Raw genomic sequence first — 21,556 nt, forward strand, 5'->3', positions numbered from 1 at the left:
GAATAAGAGTGGTGAGAGTGGGCAGCCTTGTCTTGTTCCTGATCTTAGTGGAAATGGTTTCAGTTTTTCACCATTGAGAACAATGTTGGCTGTGGGTTTGTCATATATGGCCTTTATTATGTTGAGGAAAGTTCCCTCTATGCCTACTTTCTGCAGGGTTTTTATCATAAATGGGTGTTGAATTTTGTCGAAAGCTTTCTCTGCATCTATTGAGATGATCATATGGTTTTTCTCCTTCAACTTGTTAATATGGTGTATCACATTGATTGATTTGCGTATATTGAAGAATCCTTGCATTCCTGGAATAAACCCCACTTGATCATGGTGTATGATCCTTTTAATGTGCTGTTGGATTCTGTTTGCTAGTATTTTGTTGAGGATTTTTGCATCTATGTTCATCAGTGATATTGGCCTGTAGTTTTCTTTCTTTGTGACATCCTTGCCTGGTTTTGGTATCAAGGTGATGGTGGCCTCGTAGAATGAGTTTGGGAGTGTTCCTTCCTCTGATATTGTTTGGAAGAGTTTGAGAAGGATGGGTGTTAGCTCTTCTCTAAATGTTTGATAGAATTCGCCTGTGAAGCCATCTGGTCCTGGGCTTTTGTTTGATGGAAGATTTTTAATCACAGTTTCAATTTCAGTGCTTGTGATTGGTCTGTTCATATTTTCTATTTCTTCCTGAGTCAGTCTTGGTAGGTTGTGCATTTCTAAGAATTTGTCCATTTCTTCCAGGTTGTCCATTTTATTGGCATAGAGTTGCTTATAGTAATCTCTCATGATCTTTTGTATTTCTGCAGTGTCAGTTGTTACTTCTCCTTTTTCATTTCTAATTCTATTGATTTGAGTCTTCTCCCTTCTTTTCTTGATGAGTCTGGCTAATGGTTTGTCAATTTTGTTTATCTTCTCAAAGAACCAGCTTTTAGTTTTATTGATCTTTGCTATTGTTTCCTTCATTTCTTTTTCATTTATTTCTGATCTGATCTTTATGATTTCTTTCCTTCTGCTAACTTTGGGGGTTTTTTGTTCTTCTTTCTCTAATTGCTTTAGGTGCAGCGTCAGGTTGTTTACTCGAAATGTTTCCTGTTTCTTAAGGTGGGATTGTATTGCTATAAACTTCCCCCTTAGAACTGCTTTTGCTGCGTCCCATAGGTTTTGGGTCGTCGTGTCTCCATTGTCATTTGTTTCTAGGTATTTTTTAATTTCCTCTTTGATTTCTTCAGTGATCACTTCGTTATTGAGTAGTGTATTGTTTAGCCTCCATGTGTTTGTATTTTTTACAGATCTTTTCCTGTAATTGATGTCTAGTCTCATAGCATTGTGGTCGGAAAAGATACTTGATACAATTTCAATTTTCTTAAATTTACCAAGGCTTGATTTGTGACCCAAGATATGATCTATCCTGGAGAATGTTCCATGAGCACTTGAGAAAAATGTGTATTCTGTTGTTTTTGGATGGAATGTCCTATAAATATCAACTAAGTCCATCTTGTTTAATGTATCATTTAAAGCTTGTGTTTCCTTATTTATTTTCATTTTGGATGATCTGTCCATAGGTGAAAGTGGGGTGTTAAAGTCCCCTACTATGATTGTGTTACTGTCGATTTCCCCTTTTATGGCTGTTAGTATTTGCCTTATGTATTGAGGTGCTCCTATGTTGGGTGCATAAATATTTACAATTGTTATATCTTCTTCTTGGATCGATCCCTTTATCGTTATGTAGTGTCCTTCTTTGTCTCTTCTAATAGTCTTTATTTTAAAGTCTATTTTGTCTGATATAAGAATTGCTACTCCCGCTTTCTTTTGATTTCCATTTGCATGGAATATCTTTTTCCATCCCCTTACTTTCAATCTGTATGTGTCTCTAGGTCTGAAGTGGGTCTCTTGTAGACAGCATATATATGGGTCTTGTTTTTGTATCCATTCAGCCACTCTGTGTCTTTTGGTGGGAGCATTTAGTCCATTTACGTTTAAGGTAATTATTGATATGTATGTTTCTATTCCCATTTCCTTAATTGCTTTGGGTTCGTTATTGTAGGTATATTCCTTCTGTTGTGTTTCTTGCCTAGAGAAGTTCCTTTAGCATTTGTTGTAAAGCTGGTTTGGTGGTGCTGAACTCTCTCAGCTTTTGCTTGTCTGTAAACGTTTTAATTTCTCCATCAAATCTGAATGAGATCCTTGCTGGGTAGAGTAATCTTGGTTGCAGGTTTCTCTCCTTCATCACTTTAATTATGTCCTGCCACTCCCTTCTGGCTTGTAGAGTTTCTGCTGAGAGATCAGCTGTTAACCTGATGGGGATTCCCTTGTGTGTTATTTGTTGTTTTTCCCTTGCTGCTTTTAATATGATTTCTTTGTGTTTAATTTTTGACAGTTTGATTAATATGTGTCTTGGCGTATTTCTCCTTGGATTTATTCTGTATGGGACTCTCTGTGCCTCCTGGACTTGATTAACTATTTCCTTTCCCATATTAGGGAAGTTTTCAACTATAATCTCTTCAAATATTTTCTCAGTCCCTTTCTTTTTCTCTTCTTCTTCTGGGACCCCTATAATTCGAATGTTGGTGCGTTTAATGTTGTCCCAGAGGTCTCTGAGACTGTCCTCTATTCTTTTCATTCTTTTTTCTTTATTTTTCTCTGCATCAGTTATTTCCACTATTTTATCTTCCACCTCACTTATCCGTTCTTCTGCCTCAGTTATTCTGCTATTGATCCCATCTAGAGTATTTTTCATTTCATTTATTGTGTTTTTAATTGATGCTTGATTCATCTTTAGTTCTTCTAGGTCCTTGTTAACTGTTTCTTGCATTTTGTCTATCCTATTTCCAAGATTTTGGATCATCTTTACTATCATTATTCTGAATTCTTTTTCAGGTAGACTGCCTATTACCTCTTCATTTGTTAGGTCTGGTAGGTTTTTATCTTGCTCCTTCACCTGCTGTGTGTTTTTCTGCTTTCTCATTTTGCTTATGTTATTGTGTTTGGGGTCTCCTTTTTGCAGGCTGCAGATTCGTAGTTCCCGTTATTTTTGGTGTCTGTCCCCAGTGGCTAAGGTTGTTTCAGTAGGTTGTGTAGGCTTCCTGGGGGGGGGGGACTAATGCCTGTGCTCTGGTGGTTGAGGCTCGATCTTGTCTTTCTGGTGGACAGGTTCACGTCTGGTGGTGTGTTTTGGGGTGCCTGTGGCCTTATTATGTTTTTAGGTAGCCTCTCTGCTAATGGGTGGGGTTGTGTTCCTGCCTTGCTAGTTGCTTGGCATAGGGTGACCAGCACTGTAGCTTGCTGGTCGTTGAGTGAAGCTGGGTGCTGGTGTTGAGATGGAGATCCCTAGGAGATTTTCGCTGCTTGATATTATGTGGAGCTGGGAGGTCTCTTGTGGACCCGTGTCCTGAGGTTGGCTCTCCCACTTCAGAGGCACAGCACTGACTCCTGGCTGCAGCACCAAGAGCCTTTCATTCACCCGGCTCAGAATAACAGTGAGAAAAAGTAGAAAGAAAGAATTAGTAGAAGAAAGAAAGAGAGAGGGAAAGAAAGGAAGAAGGGAAGAAAGGAAGGAAGGAAGGAAGAAAGAAAGAAAGAAAGGAGGGAGGGAGGGAGGGAGGATGGAAAGAAAGAAGGAAAGAAAGGAGGGAGGGAGGGAGGAATGAAAGCAAAAGGAAGAGTGAATGGAAGAAGGGAGGGAGGGAGGGAGGGAGGAAGGAAAGAAAGAAAGAAAGACAGGAGGGAGGGAGGGAGGAAGGAAATAAAAAGAAAGTGGAAAGAAGAAGGGTGGGAGGGAGGGAGGGAGGAAAGAAAAAGAAAGAAGGAAAGGAGGAGCGGAGGGAGGGAGGGAGGAAGGGAAGGTAGGAAAAAAAGAAAGAGCAGGTAAAGTAAAATAGAATAAAGTATGAAATATAGTAGCGTTATTAAAATTAAAAAGTAATTATTGAAAAAAAAAAACACGGACCGATAGAACCCTGGGACATATGGTGGAAGCAAAGCTATACAGAGAGAATCTTACACAGAAGATTACACACACACATTCACAAAAAGAGAGCAGGGGGAAAAATCAAAAATCTTGCTCTCCAAGTCCACCTCCTCGATTTGGGATAATTCGTTGTAAAAAGAGGAAAAGGGCGAGAAGTCTGAAATCTTGCTAAGTCCACCTCCTTAATTTGGGATAATTCGTTGTAAAAAGGGGGGAAAGTCTTAAATCTTGTCCTCAAAGTCCACTTCCTCAATTTGGGATGATTCGCTGTCCATTCATACACTCCACAGACGCAGGGCACATCAAATGGACCGTGGAGCTTTAATCCACTGCCTCCGAGGCTGCCCAGAGAGATTTCCCTGTCTCTGCTCTCACAGCTCCCGGGTCTCAGCCTTGGACCTGGCCCCGCCTCTGCGCGTAGGTCGCCGGAGGGCGTCCGTTCTTAGCTCAGACAGGACGGGTTTAAAGGAGCCGCTGATTCGGGGGCTCTGGCTCACTCAGGCAGAGGGGAGGGAGGGGAATGCCCTCTCCTCGCGCACCAGGCAACAAAAGGGAAAAAAGTCTCTTGCCTCTCCAGTAGCTCCAGACCCTTTCCCCGGACTCCCTCCGGGCTAGCACTAACCCCTTCAGGCTCTCTTCCTGCCGCCAGCCCCAGTCCTCTCCCTGCGCTCCGACTGAAAGCCGATACCCGAGCCTCAGCTCCCAGCCCCGCCCGCCCCGGTGGCCGAGCAGACAAGCCTCTCGGGCTGGTGTGTGCCTGAGGGCACCGATCCTCTGTGCCAAAATCTCTCCGCTTTGCCCTCCGCACCCCTGTTGCTGTGCTCTCCTCCGCTACTCCGAAGCTTTCCCCCTCCGCCACCTGCAGTCTCCGCCCACGAAGGGGCTTGTAGTGTGTAGAAACCTTCCCTCCTTCACGGCTCCCTCCCACTGGTGTAGGTCCCGTCCATATCCTATTGTCTCTGTTTATTCTTTTTTTCTTTTGACCTACCCAGGTATGTGGGGAGTTTCTTGCCTTTTGGGGGGTCTGAGGTCTTCTGTCAGCGTTCAGTAGGTGTTCTGTTGGAGTTGTTCCATGTGTAGATGAATTTCTGATGTATCTGTGGGGAGGAAGGTGATCTCCGCGTCTTACTCTTCCGCCATCTTCCTCCGGCTGGTTGAATGTGTCTTGGTGATGTTTCTTCAGAGTAAATTCCTAGACATGAGATTTCAGAAGGTAAGTGCATATATAATATAGATTTATTAGATTCTAAATTGCTCTGCAGAAGGGTCTAGCCAAGTTGCACTCTCACTAGTCTATTACCCCTCAGCTCACCAGTAGAATCTGTTGTTAGATGTTGTTAAAAAACAAAATTCAGCTGCATAAATTTGAAGATCCAACTAGCTTTATTAGGCGATTCATGAGTTGCAGCATCCAATCTAGGAACTAGAAGGGGTTCTACTAAAAGATGGAAAGTTTTTATAGGAAGAAGGATAGGGCAAAGGAGCTATTAGCAAAATAAAAGAAAGGATTATTTTTATATCAGGGCAGCTTTTGGGGGGGTAAAAGGGAAAGGCAAGGGGGTTTTATCATGCAGATTGTATCTTGGGGGTGGGTGGGGGTGCGGGGGGTGGGGAGGGAGGATGGACAGATTACCTCTTGGTGCTGACCAGGAAATTCTAGACTGGTTGATTAAGATTACATTTCTGGTGAAGGTCAAAACTGCAATTAGGTTAGGTATTAAATCTAGGTTTGGTATCATGGGCTTTAGCCATTTGGGGCCTGTGGCTTTTCTCTTTAACAATTCCCTCCTTTTCATCATACTCTCAGCCTGAGAGATGTGATCAAAATTTAAGGCATTAGCTTCGCTCTCAACTACTGCTCTGCAGCTTTGTTGATCTTTGTTGTGCTATCCATAGGTCATGACGTCTTTGATGAACTCCTATGATATTCACAGGCAATGACTTCAGGTTTGTTACCGAGTCCAAGCTTGTTCTGCTGCAAAACAGACCAATAAATCAGGAGACGAGGTGTTGAGGCAAGGAATAGCGACTTTATTTGGAAAGCTGGGCATCCGAGAAGATGGCAGACTAGAGTCCTAGAGTACCATCTTATCTGGGTCTGGATGCTAGTTTCTTTTATAGAACAGAGAGGGGGAGGAAGTGAGGAAGTAAAGTAAAAAGGCTCTAAGTCTTGCAAAATATCTTCTGGTTTGGCCAGCCTCTCAGAGGGGATGTGTTAATTTCTTCTTTCTTGCAGCCATTCATGGGTGGGCAGGGGCAGCGTGTTTCCCTGTGAGCTGAACGAAGGCACTTTGGTTTAACATTGAGGCAGAGGGGCAGGGTTCCCCAAGGGAGGCCATTATGTATGCTTTTAGCTGTAAAGAGCATCCTTTTAGTGATTATAGTCACAAAAGCAACAGGAAGCAAAGCTTAAAGTAAAAGAAACAGATCCAACATGGAGTCAGATTTTGTTCTTCCCTGTTACAGGTTCACAATTTTTAAGGTGGCTGTTCTCCTCGTTTCTTTTCTGATGTTCCACTCTTAGGGAGATATTTCTCTGCTGGTCAGTGGCTGTGAACATGCATTTAAAACTTTTGAGAGGATCCAATGCGCTGATGTTTATGATAACTATAAATAGGATAACTCCCAGTATGTGGAGTGTGCTTCAGAGCCATAGTCCCCAAGACCCAAACCAGTCAAAGACACTGTTGAAGGAGTCACCCTTTTAAGCCAAGTGGCTTACTCAGTGATCTTACATAATTAAGTTTCAACTTCACCAGAAGCGTCAATCCAGGTACAACAGATGGTATTGGTCATAGCACAGACACTTCCCTGCTCAGCTAAAAGATTATCAAGGGCTATCTTATTATCAAGAGCAACTATGGCCAGAGAGTCTAAGTATTTTTGTTGGGCAACTAGTGCCCTAGCAATGGAATCTGCAATGTTCTCTAAGAGTTGAGGAAAGGTTCCTGATTATATTATTCTTTGTTTTAACTCCTAATCAGGGAAGTAGGCCCTGCCAAAGGAAGCAGTTCTTGAATCATGAATCCTCCTGTTAGGCCTTTTCTAGAACAGTTAGGGGCACAGTTAGATAACCTAAGCCGCCTAGTACAGTTGTGTGCCAGCCATATGGTCATTCATAGGCCCAAGGAGAATGATAACCACCACAGACAAAGACAAGACCTGTCGGGATGCAAACCATTCCTGTTAAGGAATATGGATAAAAGATTTATTCACAGGGACTGCTGCATTTACCTGTTCAAGCCAGGAGTCAGTCAGGTTTTTAGTGCATGTGGAAAGAGAATCTCCCATCCTAAAACAGAGTTATCCTAAATACTGGAGGTTATCCCTTCTTAGTAATGGCCTGGGAGATACAGATGAGGGTGTTATCTTTCCAGGCCAATGCCAGAGTGAAATTAAGAAAGAAAAGGAGAAAGGGTTTCATGTTTAACTAAGGCAAGAAGACTTGAATCTGGTGTCTTGGGCGAAAGCAGTAGACATCGATATCAGTGACTTTTCTTACTCATCATTTTGATTCAGGGGTCTCCAGTGTTGTGTAGGACCAGATGTCAGGCAGTCCTCCTTAGCTGTGAGACATGTACCCAAGGCTCAGTACTTTCTATAGTTTTGCATCAGTGTCAGTGGTCAGGAGCACTTGGTAAGCTCCCTTCTGACAGGGCTCAAAGGATGCCTTTGTTCATAGTGATGTCAAATCAGAAGGGTGGGAGAAAATTGGAAATAGTAGTTTGGTGAGTTGTAGCCAGATATTTAAGGACACTAGAAGAATTCAGGATCCAGTCCAGTTTACAGGTTTGTAATAAAACCTCAAAGACAATTAACAGGACTAGAATCTAATACTATCTACAAAGGTGCAAAGATAATTTTTCTCTCTTTAATTACCTCTATTTTCTTTTAACCAAAGATAATCATAGTAAAACTAATTTGTTTGCATTAAACTTGGCCTGATTATTTATATAAGTACAGCAAGAATAATGGTTGACCATATAAGTCCTATTTTAAGACTGCTTTGCTGAAACCTTGTAAGCAAGGTACCAGGTCGATTTTTTTTGAAGCAGTTCTTTGAAGCTATCTGGTCATATCTGAGTCTGTGCACACCTTTCTCAAATATGACATTCCAGTCAAAGCCTTGGTAATATAGCCAGTGTTTCTAAGTGTATCCTATTACAAGGAGAACAGATTGTTATTGAACTTATGCAAGCAAATAAATTGTTAAGAGAGTAAGAATATTCACTGAGAGTTCCTGAATTCTGGAGGGATCAGGTGGGGAGAAAAAGTTTCCTTTGTTCACAAAGGTATACTTTACCAAATTGTTGTTAAGTCATAGATAGCTTAAGAAAAGGTCTCCTTAAATCTGGAAAAACAAAAACATTAGAGTATCCTCCTCAGGTCATGTAGTCCTATGTAATTAATACTTTTTCTGCTTGAATACAGTTTTTCAAGGGCCCAGAGGGAGGAAGCCTGAGGCCTTTAGGGACACAAATAGTTGTTCTTACATATACTGTGGTGGGTGAAGGAATGGGAAAACAGAAAAATGAGATTTGTCAGGGAGCCAGGAAGAACCATGAGGCCATCTTGGTTTTCCCACAGCTCCAACTGTGTTTAATTTACAGCCATTGTTTACCCATCTTAGTTTCTCTGATTCAGGAGCAGACTGTCGTCTGTTATAAGGACATCAGGTCTGGCAGTAAGCGGGTCATTTTTGGAGAAGTAGAATGAATCTCATCAACACTTGCCACAATCTTTATATAGATTCTGTTGCCTTTACATGAAAGTCAGCTAGGTCATTTCCCTGTTACTCAGGTTCAGTATTTTTAGTGTGAGCCTCAATTTTGATGAGTAATTTCAGAAAGTAAGTGAATAGCAGTAAAAGGATTGTTTGCTTGTTACCCATTTCTGATTGGGGTCCCAGAGGATGTCATACACCATTTTAAGAAAATGACTAGAATTATAAGTTAGGATTATACCAGGATATATCAAGTTTCTAGGAATTTCACACAATTTCTAGAACACTTATACACCTGATCAAGTACAACATAAAGAAGGCTTAATGTTACTTCTTGTTTGGTAATGCTTCCCATGTAATTTAACATATCAAATAAGCCTAACATCTTTTGAAATGTTCCAGGGGCCTCTGAAAAATTTCAAAGTTAGTTTGTGGTCAAAAGACTTCATTCAGAATTTGATTTGGGGAAGTTTGTCAAAGATATCAAATGCTTTGGACACTTGACTAACTAAGATCACAGGTCCATATGAAACAATACTCGATTGTCTATTTAGCAGATGAAGGAAAATTAAGTTCTAGTTTTATATAAGTACACTATTGATATTAAAACTTAATTTTTAAAATGCTTATAATAATTCAGTTTTAGCCAGCTTGATTACACAAGGTAAAATCTTTTCTCTCTTCAGTGAAGAGAGAAAAGATTTTTGTATGCCTTTAGTTTACCCTTTATAACCAGAAGCTCTAGTTCAGACAGAATTACTCTCATTTCCCTTAACAAAATGCATCTTCATTCCTCATGCCTTTTCTTTTCTTTGTTTTTTTAAAAAATTAATTAATTATTTATTATTATTTTTGGCTGCGTTGGGTCTTTGTTGCTGCACGTGGGCTTTCTCTAGTTGTGGTGTGCAGGCTTCTCATTGTGGTGGCTTCTCTTGTTGCGGAGCACCGGCTCTAGGCCTGCGGGCTTCAGTAGTTGTGGCTTGTGGGCTCTTGAGCACAGACTCAGTAGTTGTGGCACATGGGCTTAGTTGCTCCGTGGCATGTGGGATCTTCCTGGACCAGGGCTCGAACCTGTGTCCCCTGCATTAGCAGGCAGATTTTTAACCACTGTGCCGCCAGGGAAGTCCCTCATGCCTTCTCTAGCCAAAAACACATTGTGCTTTCCTTGCATATGGAGATGTTTCCTTTGTTGTTTCTTTAATTACATATATTAGAATTTTTAATCTTTTGAAAACCTTAATTTCTGGCTAAAATTTAGGAACTAAACAGTTGTGGACTCTTACACTAGCATTCCAAAGCTTGGCAAAATTATAAGTACTCTTTGTAACTTCTAGAAACATGTGCTTTCTCATAGAAACTTTCTTAGCATGGCACTGTTGACTGAAAAAAAAAAAAGCACAATGTGAGAGTTGTGATTTAAGTTTTATTTGGGGCAAAATGAGAACTATAGCCCAGGAGACAGCATTTCAGGTAGCTCTGAGAAGTCGCTCCAAAGAGGTAGCGGGGAAGGTCAGTGGGGAAGGTCAGTGTTATATGACTTTAGTGAAGGGGGGTACGAGCAGCCAAGCACACATTTTGGCAGAGGCTTGCTGCTAGTCACGAGGAGCAGGTGTCACTGTTAATGATTTTAGTGCTTTTCTAGATATGAGGAATGTAAGAATTGGGCTCATAAAATCTCCTGAAAATATCTATCTGAAGACCTGTTCTGCCAGTTTTTCCCAGAGCACGAAGTGCCTCATTCCTGATCTCCACTCTGAACTCCTTTCAGTGGTTGTTGAAGGTCAGCAGCTGCAACAGCTCATGATTTAATCCTTGTAGAGGTAGATGGCAAGTGCCAATAGTTGGCAGCACCAAACATGCTTACTAATAATCCCAAATTTTATCTCTAGTTTTTAAACAATAGAAAGCCCAAAGTAGATAAAGCTATGTTCAGTAATTAATCTTTCACCTATTTTATCTTATTCGGAATGATCTAAATGTTCAATAAATTTCCATTACTTAACCTAAGCTTAGCAAAACTTTAGGGTTTCAGGCTAAAGACTTGGAAAACTTATTTCAAAAGTTCATCTAGAAAATCTTTTTATTCTACTTTTATCTATTTAACTTACTTGCTCTAAACAATTATATTTAGGTTACTAATGAAAATTTCATCATACCAAGTTATTTTTCTTGCTGACAAATTTGTTAGCTTAGGTAGAATAAAAATATTATAATTAATGCTGACAACTATTAAGACATGTCTGTTTTAATTAAAGCAACAAACTTAAACTAGCTTTTACTTCCTAAAGATTATCTTGGATAACTTGATCTTGAAAAGCATTTGAGTTAGCTATATTCCTTAGAACTTTGGAGTAGCCAATCCTTACAAGCTTGTCTTTAAACAAACAAACAAAAAAAAATACAGCTCGTATTGTAGATCAACTATATTTCAAAAAAAAAAAGATTACACTTCTGATGAAGTTTTAAATTGTATTTAGGTTATGTTTTAAATCTAGGCTTGGTATCATGGGCTTTAGCACAAGTGATGCCATTTGGAGCCTCTGGTTTTCTCTTTGACAAAAAGGTTTTCATTTTTACTAGTCGGATAGATGAGAAGTTGTATCTCAGTATGGTTTTAACCTGCATTTCTCTAAATGTGCGTGATGGTGAATATTTTTTCTTATTTTCAGGATTATTTAAAGAAATATATCTTTGTAAATTATCTGGTTATGTCTTTTCCTTATGTTTCTACTAGGTTTTGGTTTTTACCCTCTCCTTTTTAAAGAGTCTTAGAATCTTTTCTTTTTAAAACTGATTAGGGTTCTTAGCCATTTGTTTCACATGTATATTTCATATATTTTTCTCAAAAACTTATCAATTGTCTTTTGACTTTATTGCATTGTTTTCACCATGCAGAATTTTTATTTTTCTTTTCATTTATTTTTTAGCAATCTTTTTTTTTTTTTTTTGCTTCTAAATTGTCATAGTTAGAAAAGTTTTTCGTATATTGAGATTAAAGAGGAATTCACACGTTTTCTTCTAGTATTTGTAAGTTTGCATTTGGATGCCTGATGCATTTAGAATTTAATTTTGTGTATGGTGTTAAGTCTGGATCCAGTTTTATTTCTCAATGGTTCCCATTTATAAAAAAGTTTATCTTTGTCCCAGTGATTTGAGATGCCACCATCATATATTAAATATCCATATGTAATTAAGTCTATTTCTGGACTTTCTATTCTATTTGCTATTCTTTCTGTCAGTTAATGAGCCAGTACCATGCTTTTAATTATAAGGGCTTTATAGTGTGTTTTAATGTCTAGTAGGGTAAATTCTACCTTATGGTTTTTCAGTATTTTCTTGGCTATTCTTGCATGTTTGCCCATATGAAACTTAAAGTGCTTTTTTTTTTTTTTTTTTTTTTGCGATACGCGGGCCTCTCACTGTTGTGGCCTCTCCCATTGTGCAGCACAGGCTCCGGATGCGCAGGCTCAACGGCCATGGCTTACAGGCCTAGCCGCTCTGTGGCACGTGGGATCTTCCCGGACCGGGGCACGAACCCATGTGCCCTGCATTGGCAGGCGGACTCTCAACCACTGCGCCACCAGGGAAGCCCAATGTGCTTTTTGATATTGTATTAGAATTCGATTCAAATTTAATAGAACTGAAATCTTTATAATGTTGAGTGAACCTACCCAAGGATAGGTAATATCTTTGCATTGGATCTAGTCTTTTTGATTTTTCAGGAGTTTTAAAATATTTTCCTCATACAGGTTTTCAGGAGTTTTAGTTTTCCTCATACAAATTTTGTACACTTCTTGTTAAATTTATTCTTGTTTAATCATTATCCTGTTTTTAGTTAGTGGCTCTCTTCTATGTCTTCTACATGGTTATTATTTGAATATGTAAAGGCTATTGAGTTTTATATTTTTTTATCGTGCTATTTTCTGAATACTTTTGTTTAAATTACTTTTATCATTGATTCTCAAGGATTTTCCAGGTATATTGTCATATCATTTGCAAACAGAGTTATTTTACTGTTTCCCTAACAATTCTTGTGCATCTAACTGATTTATTTGGTCTAATTGAATTAGCTAATAGCTCTAATAGGTAGTGGTAGTAGACAGTAGTAATAGAGATAGTGGACATTTTTGCTTTGTTTGTGATTCTAGTGGAAATGCCTCTGCTACCCTAGTAAGATACTGACTTCAGGAATATGGTGTGTGTGTGTGTGTGTGTGTGTGTGTGTGTGTGTGTGTGTGTAATCATTTTAAGAAAATGTCCATTAATTGCAATTTTCTCGTATATTTTTTATCAGGAATGGGTATTAAATTTTGTTAAAGGCTTTTTCAGTATCTATGGAGATAGTCATAGGTTTCTCCCCCTTTACATCTCTTAGCATGTTATATTAATAGATTTCCTACTATTGAATCAGTTTTATGTTCCAGAATAAATTTCACTTGGTCGTGTTATATTATTTTTTTACATGATGTTGGATTCTATCTGCTAATATTTAATATAGTATACTTTTGCATTATTATCCATAAATAATATTAGTGTACAGTTTTTGTATGTATGTTTATATGTGTGTTTTGCACTATCTTTACACAAGTTTTGATACCAGACTTTCTTCATGAAAAACAAAAAGGAAGATTTTCCCTTATTTTCAGTACTTTGGGACTGGTTAAAGGTTTGATATGATTACCCTATGAAACAGTCTTGGATGGTGCCTTTTTATGGGGTTAATTCTCTGTTCACCTTCTCTATTTTATTTTTTCGGAACTTAATCTCTTTAAGCTTTCTATGTCTAGTGGAGTCAATTTTGGTAGCCTTTCTTTCCCAATGAAATTATCTATTTCATCTGGATTTTCAAATATATTTTCATAACGATCTGTAAATTAGTCTGTTAGGAATTTTAAATATTTCTTCTATTTCATTGGCTATGCCTCTTTTTTGATTTATTATTTTGTAAATTTCTACTTTTTGTTTTCTTCTTGATCAGGTTAACTAGTGGTCTATTTTGTAAATTTTAAAAAATCAAGTATTTTGTTTTACTAGTTAGGTCTATTAAAAAAAATCTACCTCATTAAATCCTATTTTTTGAATTTTATTACTACTTTCTACTGCTTTCTTTTGTTTTACTTTGCCATACTTTTTCTAGTTCTTTTTGTTGAACTAGGAGTTTAATTTGTTGACATTCGTATTTTTATTAATAAAATACTGTGTGTTTTTATTTTAATACTATGAATTTAGTACTGTGAATTTTCCTGTGGTCTCTTATTTTAAATGTAACCGTAGAGTGTGATATTTAGGGCTTTCATTATATTTTTTTAGGAATTATGATGGATTTGCATGTTTTCCCTTTTTTGCCTGGGTAGAAGTTCTTTTTTGTTGTTGTTGTTAATAATTTTTAGTTTTATTGCATTGCAATATAAGCATGTTGTTTATAACATTTGTACTTTATGGAATTCACTGACAATTTCTTTGTTTCCTAATATATGATCAATACAAACTAGATAGTTGTATTCTCTATTATAAAAGTAAAATGAGATATTTTCAAAAAATCTACCTTTTTGATTATGTTAATTAAGTCTTATTCATTCATATTTATTCCCCCCTTCCAGTACTTCATCTGTCTTTTAATAAGAATGGTTTATTAAAGTCTACTAATTGTTAGTACACTTCTCTCTTTGTCTCCTTGTATCTCTTATAGTGTTTGCTTCACAAATGTGGTTACTTGTTATTTAGAGTGTAAATGTTCATAGTAAGTATGACTGATTGATAGTTATCTTTGTTGTGCTTTTGGTTTTGAGCATTAAATTATACCCTTCTTGGAATATCCCTCACTGCTTTCTTCTTGTTTCTCTTTGCCTGGGAATTCCTTTGCCCATCCCTTTATTTTTAGCCTTTTTGAATTACTTTGTTTTAGATATGCTTTTTTGTACCACACTGAGTTGCAGTTGGTTTTGCTTTCTGAAACAAATTGAAGATCTTTTTAATAGATGATTTAATCCCATTCACATTTATCAATATGAATAACATGTTTGGTTTTAATTCTCTCAAATTATTTTATAATTATTTGTATTATGTGATATTTGCTGTTTCTTTCTCCACCCAAGGGTATTCTTCAGTATTTTATTTTTAAATTTAGAAAGGTGTATATTTTTGTTTTAATGGGTGATTTTGTACTTTTTATTATCTGGTTTGTCAAGATTTTAATTGTATCCTGTAATTCCTACCTATTGCCAGAACAACAGTCACTGACATTGAGCTTACTTTAACTTTCTTTTTCCCTCTCCCTTTTTCAAAGTGCATTATTTCTACTTTATCTCAATATAAAACTTGCATACATTAATTTTCCACCTTTGCCTCCACCCTTGTGGGGAGTAGGGATGGAAAACTAATAATCTACATTTTTAGTTATTCAGATTCTTACCATCGTTCTTATTGCTGAAGTATTACTTCCTCTCTTGAGTGGATGAAACTTATCCTCTAGTAGCTTTAGGTTCCTTGAGGAGGGCTTATATAATATAGAATTCTTCAAGTTCTTGTATGTTTCAGAGAGTTTTTCCATAACCTTAATATTTGAAGCACACCTTGGCTGGATAGAAATTCTTGGTCTATACTTCCTTTTATTGAGTTTTTTGAAAATGTTGTTTCTTTGCTTTGTATGCTGTTTTCAAGAATTCTTATGGGAGTGTGTTTCTTTTGCCCTTCCAAATATGTAGGCCCTGAGAGTTCTTTTCTGTTTTTTTTTTTTAACATTTATTTGTTTATTTATTTATTTTTGGCTGTGTTGGGTCTTCGTTGCTGTGTGTGGGCTTTCTCTAGTTGTGGTGAGCAGGGGCTACTCTTCATTGGGGTGCATGGGCTGCTCATTGCAGTGGCTTCTCTTGTTGCGGAGTACAGGCTCTAGGGCGTGTGGGCTTCAGTAGTTGTGGCACGTGGACTCAGTAGTTGTGGCTTGCGGGCTCTAGAGCACAGGCTCAGTAGTTGTGGTGCACGGGCTTAGTTGCTCCATGGCATGTGAGATCTTCCCGGACCGGGGCTTGAACCCGTGTCCCCTGCATTGGCAGGTAGATTCTTAACCACTGCCCCACCAAGGAAGTCCCGAGATTTATTTTCTATATCTTTGAAGTTCAATAGGCATTTTAGTTAACTCTTGCTATGGAAGAAATTACTTAAGAACTTAGTGTCTTAAAAGCAACTAGTAAATATATATTAACTCAAAGTTTCTGCAAGTCATGAATTTGGGAGTACCTTTCCTTGTAGTTCTGGTTTGAGCTCCTCAGGAGGTTGTAGTTAAGTTGTTGGCCAGAACTGTAGTCATCTGAAGGGCTGACTTAGATCTGCTTTTAAGATGCCTCACACACATGCTGGCAGGTTGGTGTTCATTTCTTTACATGAACTTCTCCATAGAGCTGCTTGAGACCCTTTTGCCTTGATGGTTGGCTTCCCCCAGAGTGAGTGACCCAAAAGAGAGCAAAATGGAAACTGCAATGTGTTTTATGACCTAACCTCAGTTTTTAGTTGTTTTGGGTGAGAGGCTAAATTGGTCCCTGTTATTTTATCTTGGTTGGAAACAGAAGTTTCCCAGCTTCCATAATTTTTATGCCTCATCCTGTTTATCTTCTCTTCATGGTACTTCAGTTACGTATGTTTGACCTTTTAGGGTGTAGAATCTGTTATTTTACTATGAAGAGCACTGATATTTTCTCAGTCAGCTTGGCTAAGCTCAAACTTTTCCTGTTGTAGGCAATAGCTCAAATCTCTGTTCAGTTGTTTAGACTTTCACCTAACTGCTTGGAGTCTCTCCACACTTGCATAGTTTTGAGGTCAGCCAGATACTTGGGCAGAATTTGTATGAAAAATATGGGGTTCTCCTTCTCTGGATCTCTCAATTCTGAACTTTCTCTCTTCATTTTGAAGCTCTTGTAGTTACTCTGAACCGTCTTTCAAGTTCTGTCAATCAGTAAACTCCAGGTTTCCATTTAAAGACTCTGTCTTAGTGAGGCCTTCCCTAACGATGCTGTTTAAAAATTGCAGAACCACCTATCCCTTTCTGGTACTTCATTTTTTTTTTTTAACATCTTTATTGGAGTATAATTGCTTTACAATGGTGTGTTAATTTCTGCTTTATAAAAAAGTGAATCAGGTATACATATACATATATCCCCATATCTCCTCCCTCCTGCATCTCCCTCCCATCCTCCCTTTCCCACCCCTCTAGGTGGTCACAACTGTGCTTCAATTTTTTACACAGCTCTTACCTATCACCAGTTGACACAGAATGCATTTTAACATTAGTTTACTTTCTGATTTCCCCAGCTATAATGTAAGCTCTATGAGAGTAGATACATTTCCCTCTTGTTCAGTGCTATTTCTTCAGTTCCTAGAAAAGCTCAGATTGATGCTTAATAAATACTTGTATTAATGAATGAATCAATGCATTAATTTATTTCATTTTCTACCTCTTGTATAGTACCCGAAAGGCAGTGGATGAGGAAGAGGAAGCAGTTGAAGAGCGTCGGAACATGCGAACTATTTGGGTGACTGGCAGAAAAGATTTAACTGAAAGGGAAGCGGCAACTCTTATAGTAGAAGAAGCCAGAATGATTCTGCAGCAGGACTTAGTTGAAATGGGAGTGCAGTGGAGTCCATATTCCCTTTTAAATTCTGATACACACTCACTGACCTGCAGTGAATCAGAAGTAAAAGAACACAAATTTATACCCCAAACTAAGAGTTCTTATAAAAGATTAACATCAAAGAAAAAATGTAACACAATATTTAATGATTCTTCTGTTACTCATTTACCAAATACAGTGCAAGATTTAGATAAAAGTAGAGAGCATACAGATTCCTTTTATTATAAATTTCAGGATGGGCATCAAGAACGTCAGGTGCATTCCATTTCCAGAGCAAAAAAACGGGCTTCTTTGAGTATAAATAAAGAAAAGCTAGGAACCTCTCTGAATGAGGAGAAAGCAAGCACTACGAAAGTTGTTCAGACTCTCTCATCTGAGAAAACAAAAAAAGAAGCTTTGAATTTCAGTTCAGAAGAGATGAGTACAACCTCTCAATCTTGGAAACATAGTAAGCATCTAAAAGAATCTAGAGACAGTAGCCCTGTGAAAGACACTAGGATGTGTAGAACCAATTTACAAGAACAGACTCTGTCTAATCCTATTCATTGTGAAGAGTCATTTACTTCAGATGAGAAGAATATGGAATTTAGAAGTCCAGAGCCATTTGCTAAAAACATATCTTTCTGTGCTGAGGGAAGATATAGCAAAGTATCATTCCCATCACAAACAGAACAAAGTTGTTCAAGGAACAATAAAATATCTAATGATGTTCTTGTGGAATATTTTATCACAGGATCCCAGAAGAAAAATGTGACTCATCAAGCCACTAGTGTGGTTAGTGAAAATGGAAGAGGATTAGCTGTTGAATCAGAAAAAAAAAATGAAGCGCTGATACAAAATGATTCAAAAAACCAGCATGTTAATGTGAAACACCATGACACCCATCCAATTACCCAGTGCCTGGAAAAGCAGTTTGATAAACAGACAAATACTTACACCAAACTGAAAAAACCAATAGCAAGACAAATGCCCTATGAGACAGACAGCAGTTATATGAATAGGGACTCAAATGTTGTTATGAAATGTGGAAGTACAAAGTTTAATGCTGAGGAAAATAAATCAAGTAATCTTCAGGTATCAGGAGAAAACATAAGCACCACTGAGATACCCAGTGGAGTACATCTACTAAGTGGAGCATTTGGTAAATCAGGAGGCCAGCGTGAGAATATTCTAAATACCCTTAGAGTACAAGTAAAAACAGATGCTTATGCAGCAGACAGAACTAAAAATAATCATGTTTCTGACTTAGGTTTAGATCTCTGTGATTTTGAAGACAGTTTCTACCTGGATACTCAGTCAGAGAAAATAATTCAGCAGATAGCACCTGAAAATGCCAAGCAAGAAGGAGCAAAGGATACCAGCTTGGCAACAGGAATGATGCAGAAGAGCCTAGACAAACAGAGCTCAGTAAGCTCCTTTCAGAAAGAGATTCACATTACTTTTCCAGGTGAACAACATTCACCAGGAATGACAAATCATTTGAAACTTAAGACTGTAGACGCTATGAAACAAAGCACTGATTCACATGGGGTTGATAACCTGACTCCAGAAAGCCCAATTTTTTATTCTCCAATATTAATAGGGGAAAATGACCCATGTTTTAAAGGCAATGAACTTTCTGTTACTGACTCCCAATTAAATAGTTTTCTTCAAGGTTATCAAACACAAGAAGCTATGAAACCAGTTATACCTCTGGTTCCTAAAATGAGAACTCCTACTGATATAGAAGTAGAATATCTGCCAGTTCCTGAAACAAGTTTGAATTTGAGTGGTAGTTTACTGTTTGACAGTTTCAGTGAAGAGTACCTCGTAGAAGAACAACCACCTGATGTACAAGCAAAAGAATGCCTTCCTTCTGAAATAACTTCAGTCCATTTTGCTGATTCTTTGTGTCTACAACCAGAGGGCCCAATTAAAAAATCAGATGTGAATGAGAATCAAGATAATCAGCAGCCATTGTCTTGTTTCAGTGATGAGTCTACTGTATTTTCAGAAATGGATTCTGCTCAGATGGTTGAAGCTTTGGATAATGTAGATGTATTTCCTGTCCAAGAGAAACATAATGCTGCAAGATGTCTTAGAGTATTAGAACTGAGTGATCCAGTGATTGTGGGTAATGATTATTCCCAAAGAGAAGTAATTGGAGGAGATAAAGATAAAAGGTCTCAGAAATCCAAATTAACTGGGACACGGCAAGATAATTCATTCATATGGTCAGGGGCATCATTTGATTTAAGTCCAGGACTGCAAAGGATTTTAGATAATGTGTCCAGTCCTCTAGAAGATGAAAAGCTAAAATTAACCATTACAGACTTTCTCAGTTTGAAAGGAAAAAATACAGAGGTAAATGACAAACAAGAAATGATTTCAAATTTGGAGACAAATCAAGTGCAAGGAATTCCATTTTCCCCTAATATTGTGGTAAAAGGCAATATTGACGCACTAGAGAACAATGTCCTTCATGGTGAAACCTCCTCCCTCTTGCCTTGTAAAGAAAACTGTATAGTTGATGATAATGGACTCATTCCTCCTATACCATCTGCTTCTAAGTTGTCATTTCCAAGTTTTCTTGGAACATCTTCTGTAAAACTTAAGAAAATTGGTGGTGGTTTACAACTCGGTGAAAGTTATTCATTTGGCTCACCTTCAGATAATAAAAACTGCGATTTAAGTCCAGAGACTAGAAATGGTTTCAAAGATGACAGTCTTATTAGAGACACAAGCTTTTCACCGCATTTATCACAGGATGGATTGCAGTTAACTCTAGCCTCATGCAGTCCAGAAAGTTTGGCCATAATTGACGTAGCGAGTGACCAAACTCTCTTTCAAACATTCATGAAGGAGTGGCAAAACAAAACTCGATTTTCCATCTCATTGGCTTGTGAAAAGATCAGTAATTTGACATCTTCTAAAAGTGCTACTATTGGTGGTAGGTTTAAGCAAGGTAAGATTTTTTTTTAAATCTTTTACATTTGTATGTAAAATAGTGGACTGAGATGGGACTGAGACTTTTCAGTATTGGATATTAAATGTAATAAATGTGTTCAAAGTTTAATAAGTTTCGGGCTTCCCTGGTGGCTCAGTGGTTGAGAGTACTTCTGCCGATGCAGGGGACACGGGTTCATGCCCCGGTCCGGGAAGATCCCACATGCCGTGGAGCGGCTAGGCCCGTGAGCCATGGCCTCTGAGCCTGCGCGTCTGGAGCCTGTGCTCCGCGATGGGAGAGGACACAACAGTGAGAGGCCTGTGTACCACAAAAAAAAAAAAAAAAAAAAAAGTTTAATAAGTTTCTCCTATGTGGGTTTACATGTGGAACAGCCTTATTGTTCAGCACAACTAGATTAAAAATAGTTACCCTCTGGTATAAGAGATGGGGGACCTCTGGACACATGGGCAGGAGAGCTGAGCAGTGAGGCCAAGAGCTCAAGCTGGTAGACTGAAAACGTGCAGACCACTAGGACACTGTTCGTTCCTCTGGCTCTGATCCATTGTTGTGCCTGGGGTCTAGTCAGGCCTGTGTCTGCCTCCTTCCAAGCAGGCCAGAAATCCCATCTAAACAGCCTTTCTATAGCAGCTCCCCACAGGCGTTCCATACCAGTGTTGTCTCCCAGGACATTGACCCAGCAGCCAAGCTTATTGCTGGTGGGGACACCACAGTTGGTATGGCTGGTTCAGGGGCCAGCATTAGAACAGTGTTTGACAGATTGATGCTTGGGTGTGCCAGGAATCTGTCTCTCAAACAACACCTCTTCTATGCCATTCTGGGCTCTGCCTTGTCTGGGGCCATAGGGCCCTTCTGTTTGGTTATCTTCCTCATCCTCTTTACTTTGTGAGTCTCTGGAGGTTTCCTGTACATCCCTGCTGCTTTAGCTCCTGGTCATGCCTGGTGTTAGAGTGTGCCAAGCTTACCATTAAACACAGCATTTCTCTAAGAAAGAAATCATATATATACATATATATATATAATCATAATATGCATATATTATATAATATGTATATTAGTTAGAATATAATTTTGTAAAATTTAAGATGTATATTTTGAAAATGGATCAGACTTTTTTTATGGTACCTTAATGGTGTGACATGGTTTGAATTTAATTAATTAAAGTATAGCTGATTTACAATATTAAATTAGTTTCAGGTATACAACATAGTGATTCAGTATTTTTATAGATTATACTCCATGTAATGTTATTGTAAAATAATGGCTATATTTCCCTTTGCTGTACAATATATTCTTGTAGCTGATTTATT

At 38.2% G+C, this 21,556-nt stretch overlaps 1 protein-coding gene across 1 annotated transcript in view; it reads left to right on the plus strand.

Moving 5' to 3' along the window:
- Positions 1 to 21,556, plus strand: part of POLQ (DNA polymerase theta) — a gene marked incomplete at both ends in the record, with an annotated part of 137,130 nt that overhangs the window by 70,037 nt on the left and 45,537 nt on the right. Inside the window, one exon of the mRNA XM_079704838.1 lies at positions 17,137 to 20,246. Within this exon, the coding sequence (XP_079560964.1) occupies positions 17,137 to 20,246 (3,110 nt within the window). The remainder of the gene's footprint in view (positions 1 to 17,136; positions 20,247 to 21,556) is intronic.

The sequence above is a fragment of the Hyperoodon ampullatus genome, assembly GCF_949752795.1.
Source record: "Hyperoodon ampullatus genome assembly, chromosome: 5".
Taxonomy (NCBI): Eukaryota; Metazoa; Chordata; class Mammalia; order Artiodactyla; family Ziphiidae; genus Hyperoodon; species Hyperoodon ampullatus.